This window comes from Letharia columbiana (assembly GCF_014066305.1).
Source record: "Letharia columbiana isolate WasteWater2 chromosome Unknown Sc0000007_s0, whole genome shotgun sequence".
Classification (NCBI taxonomy): Eukaryota; Fungi; Ascomycota; class Lecanoromycetes; order Lecanorales; family Parmeliaceae; genus Letharia; species Letharia columbiana.
In genome coordinates, this window is record NW_023501043.1 from 918178 (window position 1) to 941236 (window position 23059).

General features: G+C 42.3%; 4 protein-coding genes across 4 annotated transcripts; 2 read left to right on the plus strand and 2 right to left on the minus strand.

Moving 5' to 3' along the window:
• Positions 1–5946: 5946 nt before the first annotated feature.
• On the plus strand, positions 5947–6901 carry HO173_003279 (uncharacterized protein; the record flags this gene model as incomplete). Its single annotated transcript, XM_037305206.1, has 3 exons — positions 5947–5983; positions 6052–6222; positions 6285–6901. 3 exons carry the CDS (start codon positions 5947–5949, stop codon positions 6899–6901), a joined length of 825 nt encoding a protein of 274 aa, XP_037168071.1.
• Positions 6902–7130: 229 nt separating this feature from the next.
• Positions 7131–8373, plus strand: HO173_003280 (uncharacterized protein; the record flags this gene model as incomplete). The annotated part of the gene is made up of 2 exons (XM_037305207.1): positions 7131–7643; positions 7693–8373. 2 exons carry the CDS (start codon positions 7131–7133, stop codon positions 8371–8373), a joined length of 1194 nt encoding a protein of 397 aa, XP_037168072.1.
• Positions 8374–12844: 4471 nt separating this feature from the next.
• On the minus strand, positions 12845–14748 carry HO173_003281 (uncharacterized protein; the record flags this gene model as incomplete). Its single annotated transcript, XM_037305208.1, has 2 exons — positions 12845–14653; positions 14716–14748. The coding sequence occupies 2 exons, from the start codon at positions 14746–14748 to the stop codon at positions 12845–12847; spliced, it is 1842 nt and encodes a 613-aa protein (XP_037168073.1).
• A 5354-nt stretch (positions 14749–20102) lies between these two features.
• On the minus strand, positions 20103–20672 carry HO173_003282 (uncharacterized protein; the record flags this gene model as incomplete). Its single annotated transcript, XM_037305209.1, has 1 exon — positions 20103–20672. One exon carries the CDS (start codon positions 20670–20672, stop codon positions 20103–20105), a length of 570 nt encoding a protein of 189 aa, XP_037168074.1.
• Positions 20673–23059: the final 2387 nt, after the last annotated feature.

Below are 23059 nucleotides of genomic sequence, written 5' to 3' on the forward strand. Positions count from 1 at the left end.
TTCTATAATTTAAAAGAAAAATCTTAAAATCTTAATAGAAAACAAAAAAGTTATTCTAAAATCAAATAATATGCATCTATTTTTTAATTAAGATTTAAAGCTGTCGAGCGAACTTTAATAAGCGATATTTAATGTTAAGGAAATAGTCCTAAGTGGAATCATATGCATGAATAATGTATGTGTGGTGTGATCATCATCAACTATGTAGGCCTGCAGTGGAAGAAGTCTCTGCAGTGCCGCAGTGCCAAGGCACTAAGCCCAATCGGGACGCCTAGTGGAGGAATCCGTAACATTTAAGGTTCTTACTTTAATGATTATAAGATTAAATTCTAAAAACTCTACGTTATTAAAAAGCGTAAGTTACGGGCTATAATTTAAAAAAAAATCTAAAAATTTTAATAGAAAATAGTAAAGTTATTAAGGGGTTAAAAGTAGAGTAAGAGATTTTTTAATAGTTGCGGACGCTAATTTATTTACCCGCGGTAAGTTAGCTAATCTAATTAAAGAGCGTAGATCTAACGAATTTATAATTAACTATATATATAAATTTAAGATTTTATAGCTTAGCTCTATCTTATTCTTTTATATATACTAATAAAAACTATAAAACATTGAAATTAGAAAAATTATTTCTATTATTTTAGAGTAAAATATCTCTTTAGCTATTACTTTCTTATTTAATAATAATTCTTCTTTAAATTAAAGCCCTTTAACGCTTTAATAATATACTCGAGAGAATTATTATAGCGAATTTAAAAAGTATAATATTACTATCGCCGTTATCGATATAAAAACTTCTTCTCTATATAATAAAAATATATATTATTAAATTTCTTTTTAATTATATAACTAATCTTATATCGAATGTTAAGACGCTCGAAAGAGTAATATTTAAAGTATCTATTATCTTCACAACGCTTTAAACGATTAAGAGACGAGTATATGTTAGCTAAGGTTTCTAAAGGGAACTCAACTATCGGGCGAAGCCGTAGCGTAGCTAAGACTCTTAGTATACGTAGGCTTAGCATAGAAGCTTAAGGGGTAGTCTCAGATTGACCCTACGCAGTGGGTCTGAGTAGAAAACCCTGTCAAGTCTTATTTTTTTGATGGTTTGGCTGATATGAGATATTTACCTCTGAGTATATATTAGCATTGGTAGGTTTCGAGGTAACTTTAACCCGGAGCGAGCTACCCCGAAGCTACCCCGGAACTATTCTAAAGAAACTTAATAATCTATAACTTCGATATATTATTACTCGATAATTAAACTATTACTTTTTATAAAAATTTATAAATATATTCTTAATATATATAATAATAATATATTAATTTTTTTAAGTTTAAAGTTCGAAGTCTTTAAAGTTATTAAGCTTTTTAATTTTTTTTCTAAAAATCTTAGAATAATATAATAATTAAATAAATTTAAAAAATAATATTAATAAAACTTTATAAATCTTTACTTATATCTTTAAATTATTAAATAATAACAAGTAAAGGCCCATGAATTAAATTCATGGAGTTGGACTTTTCTAAGTCAAATGGAGTTGGATTTTTTCAAGTCAAATCGAATTTTAGCCCTAGCCCAAAGTCAAATCGAACTCTGATCGCTTTCTATGCGTTTTTGACCTACTTCCACCACTACGAAATTGATGAAGGAGGTGAAAGCCCTAACCCTAAGTCAAATCGGACTCTGCTTGCTTTCTATGCGGCAAATGGCCTATCACTACAGATCGCTGACCAATCACGTCCTTACCTGAGGAAGGAGCACCTGCTTGATAACCTTGTTCTTGATACACCTCGCCGGCCGAGTGGGTTGCCGTCTTGGTAGATCGCCTGAGGCGACAATTGACAGGCCGGCCTTGCTGATAACTCGGCTCAGGGCCACATACAATTGGCCATGGGCAAAGACCTCGGGGTATCCCATCCACTGGCGCCTTGCGTGTAAAATGTCTTGGCAGAACATCCAAAATGCCATACCTTTGCAACGCATTAACTTCTTAGTGATAAGCTTTACAGTAAAATAATCTGCCGTGAAGTTTGATATCTGCTTGAGAAGAACAATTGCGAAACTATAAAGTTTTTCGTGGGTGTCCTCGTTGTTGAGTTGCGATAGGTTGTAAGAAGGGACTTTTTGATGTTCGGGCAGAACCCCTGAAATTTACACGCTGCCAGCCGATGGGATAGGTATAGGCCGACCTGCTGTAATGACTGGCCCTGGGACTTACAAAAAATAGAGAAAGGCCATGTCCTCATGGCAAGAAGTATTGGAATACCGGAAAGAAATGGAGATAACGTGCCAATTAGTGGTGTGAATCCCATAATATCTCCTGCCGCAGTAAAATCTTTCGAATAATGAGATAGCTATAGACATCGGACGGTTTCAATTCGTCCAAATATACATCGTTCGATGTCCCTCCTACAGAGGCCTAATTGACTGTGATCGTCGCAGTAGATCCTCCTCTTATAACGTTATTGCAGTGATGTACCATATTAATGCAGTGGGGATGACAGGCCAAGTTGCAGTGGTGTTCTCCGCTTGCTGAGTGATGATTTGATGTGGAACCGTGGAGAGCATATGACGTGGGATCTTGGAGAGCTGAGCCGTGTTCCTGACGATGGTGGCCTTGTTGCCGCTTGGTTTCTCCGCAGTGTTCTCCGCATTTGCCTGTTGTAGTTCCTCCTCTTACTCCTCAATGTAGTGGGGATGACAGGCCAAGTTGCAGTGGTATTCTTCGCTTGCTGAGTGATGATTTGATGTGGAACGGCCAAGTTGCAGTGGTGTTCTCCGCTTGCTGAGTGATGATTTGATGTGGAACCGTGGAGAGCATATGACGTGGGATCTTGGAGAGCTGAGCCGTGTTCTTGACGATGGTGGCCTTGTTGCCGCTTGGTTTCTCCGCAGTGTTCTCCGCATTTGCCTGTTGTAGTTCCTTCTCTTACTTCTTAATGTAGTGGGGATGACAGGCCAAGTTGCAGTGGTGTTCTCCGCTTGCTGAGTGATGATTTGATGTAGAATCATGGAGAGTATATGACGTATGACGTGGGATCTCGGAGAGCTGAGCCGTGTTCTTGACGATGGTGGCCTTATTGCCGCTTGGTTTCTCCGCAGTGTTCTCCGTAGTGTTCTCCGCAGTGTTCTCCGCATTTGCCTGTTATAGTTCCTCCTCTTGCTCCTCCTCTTATAGAGTATCAGACTGAGTGGTTAGCTGAGTGGCTGACTGAGTGGATTACTGAGCTGATAGGGTAGGTAGTGTTGACTGAGCGGCTGGTCGAGTAGTATGTAGGGGAGGACGATGGCTGTGAATCCGTTCAAGCTCTTTTTGAGGACCTTCTAACGCGTTTATGAGCAGTAGTAGGTAGCTGTTGGGCTCGCTTGCGGCCTCGATTGCCAGCAGTAGCGGATTCCCATCAGTAGGGGCTCTAAGAGGCGGGCAAAAGGGGTGTACGTGCCTGAAGCGTTTAGTAACGTTTCCGCGAGGGGTACCGAGGACGATTGTATTCATATTGGTGGAATTGATAGAATTAATAGAGTGGTGAAAGAATAATGGTTACATAAACAAACAAACAGGTGGAAGGATTATTATCCGATCCCGGACGCGTCTGGTGTGGCTACCATAACTATCATATTTGAATATTCATTTCATCCACCAATAGTAGGCCAAACTTCATTATTTTTACAGCGTTAGAAAGCGCAAACTGAGCTCTATAATTTACGAAATTATGAAGTAATAGCATCCGTAGAGAGCTGGTTATTTCAGAGTGTAAAACTTCTACATACAAATTTTTGATGAGGGAGCTCGGGAGGGCTAGCGGGCTGACTCAGTCAGTCTAGCTAAAAGGCGCCGAATTTATGATTGGCTGCACATACAAATTCAAGGTTTTCTAGTTCAGCCCTACCTTATTCTATTATATATACTGATATTAAGAATATATCTATAAATTTTTATAAAAAGTGATGGTTCGGTTATCGAGTAATAATACTCGTACTATCCAGAAGTGAGTAACCTCGCTTAATAGCGCCGGGAGAGTTGACCAATCAAACTACGATTTTCGCGGTGAACTAAGTAGTTTGATTGGTCAACTCTCCCGGCGCTATTAAGCGAGGTTACTCACTTCTGGATACTACGAGTATATCGAAGTTATAGATTATTAAGTTTCTTTAGAATAGTTTCGGGTAGCTCGCTCCGGGTCAAAGCTACCCCGAAACCTACCAATGCTAATATATTTATAAATTGCAAATTAAATAAGAATGCTTGGCAAAGCTGATTCAGCTCCGCCTCCGACTTTTTGTTAGCGCCATTCATAGAAAATTGTAGAGAACGTACTTGCCACTCTTGTACCAGCCCACTCTTACCAGCATGCTTATACTCTGAAACGATTAGGTCAGGGAGAAGGTCATAGAGAAGGTGGAGGATTTTGATTGATATTACGTAGTATTTCATTATTGGAAAGCTTGCTTTCTTAATACTCGAGACTTAAAATCCTAAATGGCTTCTACGCTAAGAGGCTAGTGACCAATCAGATCCTCGGATTTCACGATTTCTAGTCTAAAACACACCTTATTTCTTCATTTTCGTTCTAAACACGGGTACGTCCAAAAGAGGAAGCACCATAAGGCTGAACCTCGAACATCAACTTTATCAATTTATTCTATTTAATTCCTTTAACGTTACGTAATAAATAATAATAAAGTAAATTTATAGAGTTATAGAGTTAATTATACGCTTTCAAATAAAGTAGCGAAGACGAAATTTAATAAAGTATTCGTAAAGATATACTAAAAACTAAGATTTTTATTCAAATTATCGAGCTTGCGAGAAGAGCCCCTCCGGCAGGAGCCCTCGGAGAGCCCTCGGAGAGCCCCCGGAGGGTTAGGGGGGTTTCAGGGGGTCTCCCCCTGAGTATATCAAATAAATTACAACGTCTCTCTCGATTCTCAGTGAAATATAATATCTCTCTCTCGATTCTCAGGGTTAGACCACTTAAAATCCCTTAAGCCCTTCGGAGCTCTTTAAGGGCTCTCCGAGAGCTTGTATCGGAGGGGCTGTCAAAGCAAGCTCGAAATCAATCAAATATCACTAAAACAATCAAATTTCGAGCTTGCTTTGACAGCCCCTCCGATATAAGCTCTCGGAGAGCCCTTAAAGAGCCCCCGAAGGGTCCGAGGGGTTTTAGGGGGTCTCCCTGAGAATCAAATATAGTCAAAAACCAGTACTCGGCAAGCTTTTCACTACTGGGAAGCCCGCGCCCCAGCACATATTAACTACTCTGTTATCTCCATAGTCAAATACTTCAAATCTCGTTTAAATATCTTAATTTCGCCGTCAAATATGTAGCCTGCAGTGCTCTGCTTGAAATACTCCACCGCAAATCTATCACAGCCACTAACATCGATTACATGCTTCAGAAATCCCGCTGGTAGTTAAGAAGAGCGTCTAAAGCAGCAGGTGAGAGGCTACGGCATCGCCCTTGTGTATGAATATACCTGTCATGAGGGATCACGGTGTCACCATAGACAGCAAGGTTCCGCTCCCATCGATACGCCGTCGATACACTGAAACAGGCATCCGCAGCTACGGCTTCAGGTCGCCAATGGAATTCGAGCAAGAGTTGGGCACGCTGGCGTACAGAGGGATTCTTTCTAAATGGTGGTATCGCGTCCGAAGTAAGGGCTGGCGATGTGGCTATTACACGCCTAAGTCAGAGGTAAAATATCAGGAAAAGCGTGTATACCCACTAGCTTCGGTATTACGAATATTTAACTAAAGTAGTAGATGACAGTAGCTATTGCAAGAGTGACAAGTACGTTCTCTATAATTTTCTATAAATGACGCTAACAAAAAGTCGGAGGCGGAGCTGAATCAGCTTTGCCAAGCATTCTTATTTAATTTGCAATTCATAAATACTCAGAGGTGAATATCTCATATCAGCCAGACCACCAAAAAAATGAGGCTTAACAGGGTTTCCTACTCAGACCCACTGCGTGAGGCCTTTCTGAGACTAATATACCTCACTCGCTGTCACCATTGACGTCATCACCCTCTTCCTCAGACTCGTTTGAAGAAGATTTCCATCGGAGAGCTCCTCTTCCCCTGCTTGCAGAAGGCTTCAACAGCAGCTCATTCAGTAGCAGTCACCACAGTGTGGAAGCCTACGGCAGTATACCACTTACGCCTACAACACCCGTGCCAGTCACTATGACGACTCCTACGTTCACCTTTTGTGGCAAGTTCACAGGCAAGACCGATTCAGCCTCACGATGGCTGAAATCCTTTGACCATGAGCTATCCCCTCTCAGAACCTCGGGCGACCTGTCTCCGTGCTTCAAGGAGACGCTGCTAAGTGGGCAGAGTCAAACCCCGAAGCCGTTCGTCTCCTCGATACCGATGAGCCTACCCAAGCTACGGTCGAACAATTCACATCCCTCTTCAAGCAACGATTCCCAGCAGAGGTCATTGAAGTAGTCCCTGTGACGTTCGATGCTGAGCTGGCAGATATACGCCAGCAGTCTACTGAAACCATCACTGCCTACTACACAAAGACCCTCAACTTGATGCACAAATATGGTGCCAAAGATCGTGGTCATTCTATGTTGCTGTCTCTAGCAGAGGGCTCATTGCTAGACACATTCCTGCGTACATGGATTCGAGGCCTCACTGACCAGGTCATCACACGCAAGTGTGCTGAGAACATGGGCTCCCCTGATCGATCACTCCGCCTTCTCTATGACGTCGCTGAATCCACTCGTCGAGTCAACATTGAGATCCAGAAGCTCTTTGAGGATGAAGCTAAAGAAAATGAGCTTCAGTTCTACAAAGATCTTGCCCAACGCAACATGCCAGCTACCCAAATCGACGCCCTCCATGCTTCATATCATGTCAAAGCACAGGGCCCAGGATAGCCGTGGCAGCGTAACGACTATCAAAGCTATCAGCCTGCTACTCCATATCGACCTGAGGTGTTTAAACCAGCAGCACCACCACCCCCACAGCGACCTCTTTTACCCAACCCAAATCGTGCGAATCAAGGTCCACCACAAGGCTCGGCTCCACAAGGTCGTTCCCGCAGCTATCAACAGTCCTTGCCGAAGGATCTTCCTGACCGTAAGACTTCAAAGAACCCTTTCATCAATGGCACGAAGCCGTTCGACATCAGGGCCGATGGCCGCCTATGCATTAGATGTGGTCATCTTGGCCACATCTCGAAACACCGCATGGACGAAGTGCTCCCTGCTTGGGAGCAAGCTTACCTCAAGGAGATCGTCTTTTGGCAACCCACCACAAGTAAGCTTTGCTGCGGCAGGCTTCGGTGACTACGATAGCAACACCCTCCCTTATGGCAACAGTTACTCCAGTTCGTCGAAGGCTTCCACAATCTACACTCCATCGTCATCAAGCACACCTTCGGGGTCCTTTGCTAGTCCAGTGAACTCAGTCCATTTCGGCATAGTAGGCTTGTCTGATGCCCTTGATTGCAACGGTGTTGAAGCAAAGATTGGTGAGCGCTCCGGACCTAACAAGAGAGCTCATGTCGAGGAGCCTTTGCCACAAGCGCCCCAGCAGCAGCCGCAAGCACCTCAACCACCACAACAGCCATTTCAGTTCCAGGCTGAGGAGCGTACCAATCGCAAAGGACAGAAGCGTGTAGGCCCCACAACCTTTGGTTGGTATGTTCAATGATTCTGCTGGCAAGTATGACACCCCGATCTCTATTCGCCATGTGCTACAAAACAACAAGCTCGATATTTCGTGGATGGATTTCATAGCATGGTCTCCCGCAGTATGCAAGGAACTCAAGCGTCTGTGTACACGTGTGCCGAAGAAGCGTCTGCCAAAGGCTTCACAGCAACCACAAGCACAAGCAGGAAGTCTTCCGCAATTCAACTTCCGGATGCCTCAGTTCACCCAGCCCATGCCCGCCTTCCCGCAGCCCATGCCTGCTTACATGATGCCACCGCAAGCATGGCAACCCACGATGACTGGTGCGGTGCAGAACCCCCAGACCAATGTGAATCAAGGGCCTGCTACACAGCAGTCCACGCAGCAGCCATCGCCACAGACCCTCCCAGGCTCGCAGTCCATCACATCATTTCGTGTAGCAGCGGCACAAGCCGAGCGTCACACCCGCCAGCTGTCTGCTATGATAGCTGTTGAAAAAGCTTTCCGCATTCCTTCTACCATCTTCAAACCTGAAGGTACTACTATGCTGCTAGAGAAGAAGTACACCCAAGGAGATCAGGGCTCGGATATGAATGTTGTCTCTATGGGGTTGGTACGTTTCCTTGGTTTGCAACTCCGCTTGCTTGAGGAAGTCGGTTTCAAAGGCCTATCTATGCGTACTGCAGACCACCGAGAGACTGTGCTAGAGTACTGAGTGTGGCTCCGTCTTATGGTGGAATGCATCCTCCGTGACATCCGCTGCTTCGTAGCACCAGAGCTACCACATACCACGGAATCGGGCGAGACTGAGTACCTTAGTTTGATCCTTGGACTACCATGGCTCTATTCGGTAGACGTCTCATCTCGATACGTCAGTCTAAAATTATGATTGGCGATACTTCCGTTGGTGAGCAGGTTCGCGAGGTCACGGGTCCGGAGTTGGTCTTTTGCAAAGACCATAACTTGTTAATGTATCCCAAATCTGCTATGCCGGAGCCTGGATTCGTTGAGTCGGATGACGAGCCTGATCCTCCCTCTGAATCTTCCTCATCTTCTTCGTCTGAGGAGAGTGACGATGACGTCGAAGATATCCATGATCCCGTGCCGCCTTTTCATTAAGTCCTCAGCAGGACGCGAAACTGACTGAACCTGTGCCTTTGCTAGAAGCTTCATCACATCCTCTAATGCCCTACAAGGACGTCCTGCCGAAGGCTTCTGCTACCTCGGAAGCCTTCCGCAACAGCTCCTCAGTAACCGTAGCAGATAGCTCATTCCCTGTTGACACACCAGGATGGTCTATCAGCTCCTTCAGTGCATCTGGCTCACCATATCATTCGCGAGTCCTTCAGATCGATATGGAAACTCCTGCTAGTCTTATCTCCCAAACCAAACAAATCTCCTTATCCAAGCAGGCCAATCCTGCGTCCAAGCATTCCGGCTAGTGTGCCATCTGCGACCCTGGAATGCTGGGCAGAGTCCGTAGGACTCACGCTTGGAGAACTCATACCTACTGAAGCAGCGAGGCTTCATGTGCTAGCATTGTTGTATCACTACCGTCACCTAAATGGCACTGACTTAACCGATCTCCCATGCACCGACCTCATCACTCATCGAGTACGCATTACCCCCGGTACCAAACCTGCGTCAAACATGTACCAAAACCGTTGGCCAGTACATACAGAGTGGTGGCTTCGGAAAATTATTCAGCAAGGCCTTGACGGAGGTATCTACGAGCTTACAGAAGCAGCCAATGGAAGGCTTTCGCAATGGAATGCCCGTGCTGTGGTAGTGGACAAAGTCGAGAACCTCACCCCGGAAGACGAGCCTCGGATCACATTCGACTATTCACGTGTCAAGGAGGATCTACCAGGCACATATATGGAGCTAAGCTCCAAGGTGCATGACAACCTGGCAGACCCTCGTCACAAGAGTCTGTTTGCCGCTGACCTTAAGCACGCATATCTCACGATTCCCTTGCACCCTGATGATCGCTATTTCTTTGCCTTTACTATCTCAGGCATCGGGCAGCTACAACCCACACAAATGCAACAGGGTTCGAAGTCTGCTGGTTTCACGATGACTGAGCTTGGTTACAGAGCTTTTGGTGCCTTGCCACCTCCCCACAATGAGCCGTCGTTCTTACACTCGGTACATCATGAGCACTTGCCTGTGCTTATATTCTACACTGACGACCTGTTTGGCGGCTTTGACTCGTTTCAAGAGAAATACGATTTCTTACGAGAGCACTTCCTACCTAGAGTCGAATGGGCACGTCTCAGGCTCTCCTTCAAAAGGCTCAAATTGTTTGCTGAGGAGATCAAGGCCCTTGGCGTTATGCATCATGTTGGAGGCCTTGTGCGTACACTGGAAGAACGGACCAAGAAGATTGCTACGTGGCCGGTGCCTTCAGACCAGTCTGAGGTGCGCGGGTTCCTTGGAGTTGTAGGCATCACACGCCGTTGGGTCCGGAATTTTGCTGAGGCAGCAAGGCCATTTTCAAGACTAACCGGCAAGGTTGCTTGGAGGTGATCTCAAGCAGAGCAACTATCATTCGAGATACTGCGAATCAAGTGTGCTACCAGGACAAGTATGCATGGCATCGACCTTGATCGAACAGTCCATCTGTACACTGATGCATCCGGGTTTGCAGGAGGCTTCCCGTGCTACACCTAGCAAGCTGTGGAAGGCTGCTGCAACCAATGAAGTACCTCCGAAGCCTATCGCAGCCAGGGATGTTGAGGTCCCAATTCTGTATGACTCATTCACCTTTGTGCCTACTCAGCGCAAGTATCCCACCTACAAAAGGGAGCTATGCGCGATAGTCACATTCTGCAAGAAGTACGATTACCTTTGCAAGCACCCATTCAAACAAACGATTGTTCACACTGACCATAAGCCGCTCACTCATTTTCTTGCCTCGGACTTGCATGAAGGGATTTATGGACACTGGGTGGACACCTTACGGCGCCTGAACATCACCATACACTACATCCCAGGACCTCGAAACAAGGTGGCTGATGCGCTATCAAGGACGCTATTTGACACAGACTGCAGCGAGTCCTCATCTGTTCAGGAAGCCTCTAACAGACTAGCAGAGCAAGGCTCGAGGTGGATATGGAAGGATGGCAAGGATGGTTTCGAAGCCTTCCTCAAGTCCCTCTCAAGCACTGAACGCAATGAAGTCATCAATGAAGGTACTATTCATAGCGTCCCCGCATTTGCCTCCTCTGCTACTACAGGACTTGCTTGGATTGAAGCTTACCGCGACTCCCTATGGTATGGTGATATCTACAAGCTCCTTTCGGATCGATATGTGGGAACACCGTTTGCTACACTCTTACGCAAGGCCTATGATCACCGCATTCATAATGATATCTTGTGGATCTTCCGTCGGGGCATCGAGAGCTACCTACCATGTGTCCCGGAGAGCAAAGTGCTTACGGTCCTTACAGAGGCACATGATAACAGTGGGCACTGGGCGAAAACTGGTACTATGGCACGACTTCGGAACCTGTGCTATTGGCCTGGGCAGTCGAAGGATGTCGAACGGTATATCGAAGGCTGCTTAGTGTGTGCTCAACATGGGCCTGCAACTCGATCACAGCCGCTCCATCCTGTTATGGTAACGTATCCATTGCAGCTGATGGGCATGGACTTCATTGGACCTCTGGATACTACCAAAGCAGGAAATAGGTACATCCTCAACCTCGGCTGCTACATGTCTCGTTTTGATGTACCTTTCGCATGTAAGACCAACAACATCGATGATGTCCTGTGGTGCTTGAAACTGTTCTTTGCTATGTATCGGAAGCCTTACGCAATCGCGGTCATCATTTCGACCGCGAAGAACTCCGCGAATTCCTACGGCTGGAAGGCATCGCCATTGACTATAGTCCCTCTGCCTCCCATAGATCCACAGGCATGATCGAAGTCATGAACATGGTCCTCGAAGGTGTTGTCCGTAAGCTTGGGAAGGAATGGGATATCAACCTATCAGATGCAGGTAGTCCAGTCAATTCACGAGTCATCAGCTATCTAGGCACGTCACCTAAGGGCATTGTGCTAGGTCCTCTGCCAGAGACTTCATGTGTCGCTGCCACTCTGCTATCGCTACCAGGAAGGGATATTCGTGCTTGGGCTATCCAGCTACAGGATTCTCACAAGCTCGAAGTCTATACCTACCTCAAGCACCGGGCGGAAGTTCATGATGTTGTTGTGGCAGCATCGCTGCGTCAGAAGGAGGATATGGCAGCACGTTACAACAAGGGCGTCAAGCAGGTTGTCCATCATTTGGGAGACCTCGTCATGCTATATCAGGAGCACTCCGGGAAGCTTCAACCACGATGGCGAGGACCCTTCAGGATCATCAGGTATGGAGGCTCACATGGCAGGAGTTTCGTACTACAGCAATTGAATGGCAGAGGCATCAGGGGCACGTTCCATGGTGATCATTTGAAGCTATTCACACCCCACACCGGTTACCTAGCGGATTCAAATCTTCCCATACCTCGACAGCAGACCATTAGGAAGCCTCGTAAGAAGCTTCATTGATTCTACGTGGCTGTTCAATCAGATCTCCCTGCCTGCGGAAGGCTTCCTCAGCTGCTTGCTACGATGCTATTTGGTTTATGATGCATGTTTTACTAGAGGTAGCATCTTTCAGGGGCTTGTTTTGCTATGGCTTTGTTTGCTACCTTGTTTGTGTATAGCTTCATGTGCTTGTTAGTCGCGGGGGCTCCGTCTTGTTTGTGTGGGAGTAGTTAACAGGCGTGACTTCCTTGCAGGCTTTTGCAGCTAGTCCATAAGTAATAGCTTAGCTTGGTGGAATGACCTATGTCCTGCTGCAGCAGGCTTCCATAGATCTATACCCTTTGCTACCCACATAGTAGAACTGTTTCGCTCAACTAACAGCATAAAAAGCTCATTTCATTAAATATTTCGAATACATGTAATACCGTATTGCGACGGGGCGAAAAACAACGCTTCGCCCACTCGAAGATTCAAGATTCGCTGGAAGACTTCATCAGGGTTCTTTTGCCCCTCTCCTGTTGAGATGTGTCGAGGAAGGACCTCGAACCATTCGGGGCTAGTGAAGTGGTTTGATATCCACTCAATTGTATAATTGGAGAAATTTGATCAAAACAGATTTTTGATTCTGCGGAACTGTTGGCGCTATTCTTATTGTTTTAAGATCCTCCATCACCGGAGCTACCACCATATGAGGACATCTCATCGCTTTCTGAGTCCTCATCCTCAATGCCAAGCAGCCACGCATCCTTATATGCATCTTCCGGAGGCCTTCCTTCACCGTTATCTAGAACCCATCTAAACGAAGCTCTCGTGGCCTCAATAGACGCATCTTCAATGTCAAGAAGTTGGAGGTCGTGGGAGATATTGGGGTCTTCAGATAGACGGTCTTCGGGGATATGTGGAATCACTGAGTCTCTTCCCAGATCGTCCTCCAGTACAAGACCATTGCTAAAGCACCACGTCGAACCTTCATATGCCAGGGCATGTTGTTCGCAGTTCCTATGAACTTGTACCCTGAGCGGACAATTCTTCCAGAGCGCATAACCAGGAGGCGCCCAAGGTGTGAATGGGCCAACCCCATAGTGTAAATCATCGTCGATAATTGGAGGAAGCTTCCGAAGACGCCAGCAATCACTTCTCTGGATGTATGCTTTAGAAAAGTGCTTCTCGCAGTACTTGCCTTCTCCAATAAGGTCCATGAATGACTGCGGAACCCCAGTCCACGCAAAAGCATGTCGTTCCAGAGGAGGCTGCCCAGTGAGAACCTGTTCCAGGACCGTTGATGTCAAGCCGCTGATTGCAGCACCCACCGATAGATAGGCAATATTTGGGGCGCGCCGGGCGCTCATTACAGCAAGAATCTCATTGTATCTTCCAGGAGCACTTTGGCAGATCTTCGTTTTCTTCAGATCCAGGAGAGGCTGTAACCAGGGACTGACGAGGTTACTGCGTATGTGAGGATTCCAGAACACCCCACACAGACTTGACATGATCACATCGCCCCCACAGCTCAGTGTAATGTAATAGGGAAGGTCGTTGAATAATCGATCTAAAGCCTCCTTACCGATCCTTGCTTGAGAAGCTTTTGGATTGCCTGCTGCAAGACAGGGGAGAGCTGGATTGACTTGAAGGTAATTGAGCGTGGGGAATAGTAGTGCCGTAGCGAGGGCTGCATGAAGCTGGTGGCTGCTCACACCATATCGATTGCCGAAATCAATTAAGCTCTGCAGTGCTTGATAAGAGGTCAGAGGTGTGTCACTGCTAATCTTCGGATCTTCATGATCATCTCTGCACTTGATGCTGAAACGAGACGCATGCATCGCCAGCGAATATGCCCAAGGGCCGTAACGGCTATAGGCTTGTTCTCGATCGAGAGCAATCTGAAAGCCAACACCTGGGGCCAGGATAGCTGCAAACCATCGCACCGTTCTTGAGTCGACGCCCCCAATGTCCACAGAAATGCTCGACAGATTTTCATCGCCTCGAGAAACGGGAGCAGCAGTTTCCGTAAATCTCAATATTGACACATCACTGCCTTGCAATTCCACCAGGCGAGCAGATAATATGTATGACCAGGCCAAAATCAATACTGCGAGAAGATTTGGCTGATCATCCCCTTCCCATTCAATCCAGTTGCGGAAGCTGTTACCACTTAGGAACACAGTAGTCGGAGAGCTGGTTTGCAATCGCAGAGGAACTGGAGGCATGTGTAGAGGCATTCCAATGACGTCGCAATCTTTGGACCCGGTCACGCGCCATTTTGTTGACAGGAGCGATGGCTTCAACAGGCCGTATTGGACACGATCAGGCAGGGGTGGTACTCGGCCGAGCATATTGCGAGGCTCGAAACCTTTGAAGTCGAGCCCGCTCTCGAGCTCACTCAAGGCTGAATGCGCCTCATGGCTCCAGTATTTGCTGGCGCGACTATGTAATGCAGTAATTTCGGCAGGGTCAGGTTGTAAAGGCTGTCAAAAGCTTCAATGAGTATCGAGCACTCTAATACGGATCTGGAGAGACCTAAGCTTACCTGGTCCTCTAGCCTATCTGAACATAAAGCCATAGATGAGATCTTTGCAAGGCTGGAGAGTGGTTTCAGGGACAACAATATGTCTCTTAGCAGATTATTAATATGATCGTGCTGTAATTGAATGGTTCGTTACGGTGAGCTTTGCAAACTAGCAAGTCTACTGAGTAGTCTCAGTACTCAGACTCTATTCGGAAGGGTTGGTGGTAGTGATAGGTCGGAAAAACCTTTTTTCCGGGCCGAAATTTCGTCATACCCTTCTCTGTAGCCCCACTGCGTGGGGCTACTGAGACTATCTACAGAGGGGCTCGAGGGGATATGACGGAATCGGCCTGGGATTATAATATTCCGTAGCAAGCCGCTAATTTAGAGTGACGTAGTTCCACCAAGGGAGTATAATGTAACGGAATCGGCTCGGCAATATAATGTTCCGGCCCCCCCAAAAGTAGAGTCTGAATTCGACCTAGACTGCGCTGTCTTCTCAATACTTTACGTCCACTACTAACGCTTAACGGACCTAGACGCTTCAATCTTGCAAGAGCTACATATACTGAGAAGTCTTGTTCTGCACTACTCGGTTTGTTGAAACGTGTTCAAGGTTATAATTTGATTCCAAGCCATTGCCCACTGTATCTCAGGAGGACATGAGCACGAGCTCTGGCAAGGCCGGTGCATGCAGGGTTTGTGGCCACATGAACAATGAGCACAGCTACCACAAGTGCACGGTGTGCCAGAAGAGAGATGCGTGGAAAATCTGTCAAGCCACAGGCGCACATCCCAATACCCAGCGTACTTCCACGTATGGCAAATGCAAAGTTTGTTGTAATGGCGGAGGACCGTTCCCCAGCCTTATCGATGAGATGGTGAGGTGTTGTAAGTTGAAAATATGAGGCTGACCCAAACCCAACAATCTAATGCACAATTTAGGAAGCCTCTTCGCGTCAGACACCTTGACATCAAATGTTCCTGGAAATTTTCCTCTCTGAAGCCCAACAACAAGAGTCGAAGATAACGGGGAGACCGGACACGTTGAAGATACTATCATAACATCAGGTGGGTATTCATTGTTATTATGTTGTTCTATCTACTGAAGGAAAGTGCTAAAGGGTTGATTCGCTAAGTGATCCTGACAACGTTCGAATGCGCAGAAGGGGGTCTACGTCGAATACTATAAGTGAGCCAGAGCATAACTTTAGGATGAAGGATATGTGGCAATTGAGGAAGTCAAAATTTCTTATCGAATTGTACACTAGGTCGGAACCTAAAGAGCTATCAATTAGAAAAAGATTCAATTAGCCTCGTTACTTACTACCCTCTTCCGCAGATAAACCTTTAGCGCTTAACTTCTTCCTTTACGTCGACATGGTTATTGGCCTTGCGTCTCTCTTCTAGAATGTGAATTCCAAGTTTGATGCTCAACTTGTTTTGGCTCGGATATAAAACACGGAAGATCCATGACTGTGCCCTGCGGATTGAGAATATGAGTTATAGCAGGGCCTTCAATATTATTAAGCGCAACTGGCCGGTCAAAAAGAGTTCCTAACGACCAGCCTACTCCGAGGATGCTCCTACCAAGAGAGCAGGTATTGGCAGTTTTATCTCAGCTTCCTCAGCGTCGCTACCGTATAGCATTACTCATACTACTAAATACATGCGGGGCGACATCAGATCCCTTAAAACTCATGTGCCTTCCGAAGTCTGGACTGAACCAGACCTCTCATTCGACAGGTCCTTCACCTTTAAGTTATGCGGAACCTCACGAATAGTGTAATCGAAGTATTTGGACAGTAGATTGACAGGCAACAGGTACGAGGCTTTCTGAGTTCGAGTTAGCTCAAATCTCGATACATTAGATTCATACGTACGATTTCTGTCATGCTGGGAGGCTACTGTTCGTGATCAGTCGATCGATAAGTATATTAACTTCCATTTCTGCGTATGATTAGTGCAACATCTGCGTGACACAATCGCGCTAGCTAATCTGCCTTTGTTATTAAGGTTGGAAGCTTAGGGCAGATATTAGCAGCAGCCCCCACGGGGGCCCTTATTATTTCTTTATATACTTAGATATAAATATTAATATATTATACTTTCTTATTAGAATATAAATTTAATACTTTATACTTATAATATTGATTAAGAGTAACTTAGACTAATTAATTAAAATATCTAGCAATCTTCGCTTAGATATTATATAGAAAGTAGAATTTAGCAATTACTATTATACTATATTCGAAGATTTTTTTTTTACTAATTATCAATTTAAAAAGAAATATTAGAAGAGTTAAATTAAATATATTTATAATAAAATAATTATTATATTAATATATATAATAGAATAAGATAGAGCTAAGCTTAAAAACCTTAAATTTGTATGTGCAGCCAATCATAAATTCAGGGTCACTACGCTCTTTGATTAGATCGGCTAAGTTATCGCGGGTAAATAAATTAGCGTCCGCAACCATCAAAATCTCGCCCTCCCGCGCCTCCCTTATTAAAAAATAGGTATATATTATTAACATATAGAATAACTTTTTTGTTTTCTATTAAAATTTTGAGATTTTTTCTTTAAATTATAGAATAAAATATAGGCTTTCAGAAAAAAAAACAATTTTTAAATTTAGTCTTATAATTATTAAAGCGCAAGGAATTCAAATATCGTTCATCAAAGTTCGCTCGACAGCCGGACAGCCCTAATCAGGTACACATTATTTGATTTTAGAATAACATTTTTATTTTCTATTAAAATTTTAGGATTTTTTTTTTAGATTATAGAACGAAATGTGCGCTTTCAGATAAAAAAATAATCTTTAAATTTAGTCTTATAATTATTAAAGCGTAAGGAATTCAAATATCGTTTACTAAAGATCGCTTACCTATTTACTCGATAGCCCTAATTAAAAAAATAATTATGAATTTAATTTATAGACCTTTACTCGTTTATTATAACTATATTAATAACTATTATATATTCTATAATATCGTTATTCGCGAAAATAGTAATTTCTAATATAGTATCTATTCTTAAATTCTCTATAGAATTTCTTAATATTTCTAAAGATTCTAATATTTTAAAAAGCTCTAAAATTTTCGAAAGCTTTAGAGTTTCTACTTCTATAACTCTTTTCTACTTAATTTTAAAAACAATAATAATTATTATAATTATTATTTATAATAATAATTTTTTTATTAAGAGAGTAATTAAGAAATTTTTAACGCTTTAATAAAAAGATAACTTTATCGATTAATCGAAGTAAAAATAAATATATATGTTATTAGAATTTAATTTTAGAGAAGAATATTAGTAAGATAGCGAGAGTTTACTCTCTTAATATCGAATTTAAAGATATTATTAATAAAAAGTTTAATAAGCTTTATAAAAACTAAGCTAGATTATCGAAATAACTTCTTTTAACTTTCTAATTTTTATTATCTATAGAATTATACTTAATTATTTTAGAAAGAAATAAGCTATTATTAATATTTAAGAATTAAATATTATAATATAGATAAATATCTATTTTTTATCTATATAATTAAACTTAATATTATTAATAAAGAGTTATCGATATCTTAGCGTTATAGACTATATAGACTTCTTTTATTAATATATATAATAGAATAAGTATTAAGAAATAGTTCTAAGTAAAATTATATATATGAATAATATATGTATATAGTATAATAATTAATGAATTATAAGAGGTATATAGTAGAAGAAGTCTTTATTATATCGCAGTACCAAGGCACTAAGCCTAATCGAGACGCCTAGTAGAGAAATTCGTAATAATAAGATAGAGCTAAGCTAAAAAATCTTAAATTTATATATACTTAATTATAAATTCGAGTTTACTACGCTTTTTAATTAGATATTATAAGTAAATAAATAAATACTCTTAACTATTAAAATCTCTTTTTCTCTTTTCAATCATTTAATAACTTTACTATTTTCTATTAAAAATTATTAATCTTTTTTTAAGTTATAAATCGTAAATTGCACTTTTTAATAATAAAGAAATTATTAAATTTAATCTTATAGTTCTTTAAATGCACGGAATTTAAATACTACTTATTAAAGTTCGCTTATTAAATTTACTCGATAGCCCTAAATTAAAAAATTAGTATATATTTATTAAGGAATAATATGGTGTGACTCATATATGTGGTGTGGTCACTCTGTGGTGGAAAAGATGTTCATTAATCTATATGGTCTGCAGACACATGTGTACGCAGAGAGGCGCGCTAAGGCCTAATTAGGAAGGTGTACCGAGTGTGAACGTAACAATTACCCACAAAAAATAAGAAAAATGCCATGTCCTCATGGCAAGAAGTATGCATGCATGTGTGCTTTTCGAAAAATCGGAAAGGAGTGGAGACACCGGGCTAATTAGTGGTGTGCATCCCACGAAATCTCCTGCTGGAATGAAAACTTTTGGATAATAAAATGGATGTCGAAACAAGACATCGGACGGTTTCAAATCGACCAAATATGGGGAGCTTTTAAACCTCAGCCCACCCCCACGGTAATATTACCGGAGAACGATTAGGCCGACCCGCCGGATTAGTAAGGCCCTCCCATAGTAATTTGGCAGCCCTCCTTACCTGTTGCACTCTTCTTCTCCATACCTCGCTGTCGTCTATTAATTTTTTTGAAGCTATCCACAACTCCGCCCCGCCCACTATGACCTCTTAAGAACGCGTCGTTCGCCAGCCCCCGCAATACACGTACTCTAACGCGTCTAGATCGCCGTCGCCACCGTTTAACATCCTCTCTACCTCCCATCACCCCTCTGTTAAGCGAAAGGCCTCTATTAGTCTTGATGAGCAGAAAGAGCCGCGAAAGGGGATCAAACGCAGCAAACTCGCGCCTGTGATACCCTCGGAGGTCGCGTTAACAATACTGAAGTTGCCCGTAAACACTCCGGGTACGGTGGATTGGGAGGACGATGTAAGGGAGCGTATTTCCGCCCAGTGGGTGGCGATGTTACGCCAAATAACCGGGCTTATTCGTTAATAAGGGGTTTAAGAGGCCTTGAAGGAGCTCGCCGGCGATAGGTATAATAGCCCGGCTAGAGGCGTCAGCGAGGCGGAGTAGAGAGGATTAGACTAGACTATATAGACAACACCACCGATAAAGTCCTCTTCCCTGTGGAAATCCCCAGCTCCGGTGGCGGCGAGTCTCCTTTCCGCCCTGTATACCTCGGGAAGGCGGAGAGCCTCTATTGTACGAATAGCCTCATCGGTGATAGCGAGATCTAGCGACGGTCAACGGTGTGATAGTGACAGCGAGGTTGCTACGAGGCCGCGCCTTATTTTGGTGTGACCCCCATACAAATCTGGCGCGGCCTTGTAATCCCGCTACTGGTATTTTTCTTAGCATGGGCTGAGGTTTAAAAGCATCCCAAATATGCATCGTCCGATAGGTGACCCTTTCCTGCAGAGGTCCAATTGGCTGTGATCGACGCAGTAGATCCTTCTCTTGTGTGCTCATTGCAGTGATGTACCACAATGTGATATTGCCCAGGCATGCAGAGATAGCAGGCCAGATTGTAGTGGTATTCTCCATTTGCTGAGTGATGACTTGACGCGGGATCGTGGAGAGCTGAGCCATGTGCTTGGTGATGGGAGCCTTGCTGCCGCTTGGTTTCTCTGCAGTTCTCCACAGTGTTCTCCGTAGTCTTCTCCGCATTTGCCTGTTGTAGTTCCTCCTCTTGCTCCTCCTCTTGTAGAGTATCAGACTGAGTGGCTAGCTGACTGATTGGCTGGGTGCCTGGCTGAGTGGCTGGCTGAGTGGCTGGCTGAGTGATTGGCTGAGTGGCTGGCTGAGTAGCTGACTGAGTGATTGGCTGAGTGACTGGCTGAGTGGCTAGCTGAGTGGATTGGTGAGCTGGCGAGGTAAGTATTGACTCGGCTATTCTGGTGTTCATTCGTTCTTCTATAGCAGCCATATGAGTAGCCATGGTAGTAGTCATGGTAGTAGTTATGCTGAGAATAATACGCTACGTCATTGCTTCTAGCTCTGATATACGTTGTTACTTCGTAGTGGTAGACATGATGAGATCGACAGGCCTATCAAAAGGATCGATGTGGACGGTGTTTTGGTCAAATGGTACTCGATGACCAACGAGTGTATATAAGGGCCGGCTTGGAGCGTTACACTATTAGGTGTTAATATAGACTTTACGTAAACGTCTGATGACGCCTGGATATCCTATGAAGTAGGGCCAGGTGTTACTATTATTTATTAAGGAATAATATAATATAACTCATAAATGTGGTGTGGTGGAAGTATATTCATTAATCTATATGGTCTATAGACACATATGTGCGCAGAGAGGCGCGCTAAGGCCTAATTAGGAAGGTATACCGAGTGTAGAGGATTAATTCGTAATAATATTATTTAAATTTAAAATTACTTTTTATTTTCTATTAAAATCTTCTATTTTTTATAGAGTATAAACTATGTATTTTAATAATATAAGAATTTTAAAATTTAGTCTTATAAGTATTTAAAGATAAGGAATTTAAATATAACTTATTAAAGTTCGCTTATTAAATTTACTTAATAGTTTTAATTAAAAAAAAGTAGATTATAAATTTAATTTATAAGTCTAAACTCGTATAATATATTTAAATAATTCATGTTAATTTATTAATAAAATATTAGCGATATATTAACTAGGTATTAAAGCGTTTATATTAGTTTTAAATAAATTCTAATCTTAAATATTAAAGAAATTAATAACTAAGTTATAAATTTATAGTATAATATAAAGATATTAATTATTCTATATACTAGTAGTTGTTAGGAATAGTCCCCACGGGGGCCCTACGGGGCCTCTGCGGGCAGATATTTAAGTCCAAATAGGGGTGTCTGACTGTTAAGCGCAGACACCTTCGGAACTAGCTTTTTTAGCTGAGTTGCTAACAGTAGTATAGATATATATAATATTAAGCTATACTAGTATTATCTTATTAAATAAACTTTATATATCGTAATATTAAATTAAAAAATAATTAAGATATATAAATCTTTTTAAGCTTTATTAATTTCTATTAATAATTTATTTATAGCTATTTTAATATTATAGCGTTATCTATTAATTTATTTAAAGAGAGTAAGAATAATAAAAAATCTAGATTATTAGAGTAGATAAATAACGCCGAGCTATCTAGACGAGGTTTCGAGAGTAGAGTCGAGGTCGGGGTAGGGTTTCGGAGCGGGGTTTCGAGCTTTCTCGAAACCTCGACCCCGCCCCAAGACCCTCGACCTAGGAGCGAGATTTCGAGATATATCTCGTTACCTTAGTACCTCTAAGTAACCTCTCTAAATTTTGAAAAATAGAGTATAAAATATAGTATCGTAGTTTAAATTAAAGTATAAGATATAGATACTTAGAAAGATAATTAGAAGATATATAAGCTTATATTTAAGAGATCGTAACGAGGGCGTTATAGAGGCGTTACGAAGATAATAGCCTCGAGCTAATTTAATTAAACGCTTAGCGAGAGTAATAGAATATTCTCGTTACTTCGCTAAGAAAAATCTATCTCGACTCGACCCTCCGTTAAAATCTCGCTCTATTCTTCAACGCGTAGCGTATCGACGGCCGAGCTAAATATTTTAATAGCTTCGAAATACTTTTATAATTATATCGTTTCTATATTACTACGATTTAAATTTAAAGCTATATTTTAAAATTAATACTTTTAACTTTAATTTAAATTATTAGTATATATAAAAGAATAAGATAGAGCTAAGTTTAAAAATCTTAAATTTATATATATAGCTAATTATAACTTCGAGTTCGCTACGCTCTTTAATTAGATCGACTAAGTTATCGCGAGTAAATAAATTAGCGTTCGTAACTATTAAAAAAATAGATATATATTATTAACACATAGAATAACTTTTTTTTTCTATTTAAATTTTAATATTTTTTTTTAAATTATAGAACGAAATATGAGCTTTTAAATGAAAAAAGATTTTCTAAATTTAGTCTTATAATTATTAAAGCGTAAGGAATTCAAATATCGCTTATTAAAGTTCGCTCGATAGTCGAATAGCTCTAAGTCTAATTAGATATATATTACGAAGAATAATATTAAAAGTTTTATATATACGCTAAATCTCTTAAAGTGCTTGGCATTTTAATAAATCTGACCTTTTTCTTAGATAGCTTTATTTTTCTAGTGATAATGCTTTATATAGCTACGTATATACTTATTTACTCGCTTTATAGAGTTATAGAGCCGTATATTACCTCTCTTACGATCTTTTCTATACTCGTTATCGTCTTTAAGACGAATAACCTTCGTAATATATCTCGATATTCGGGCAAATTAT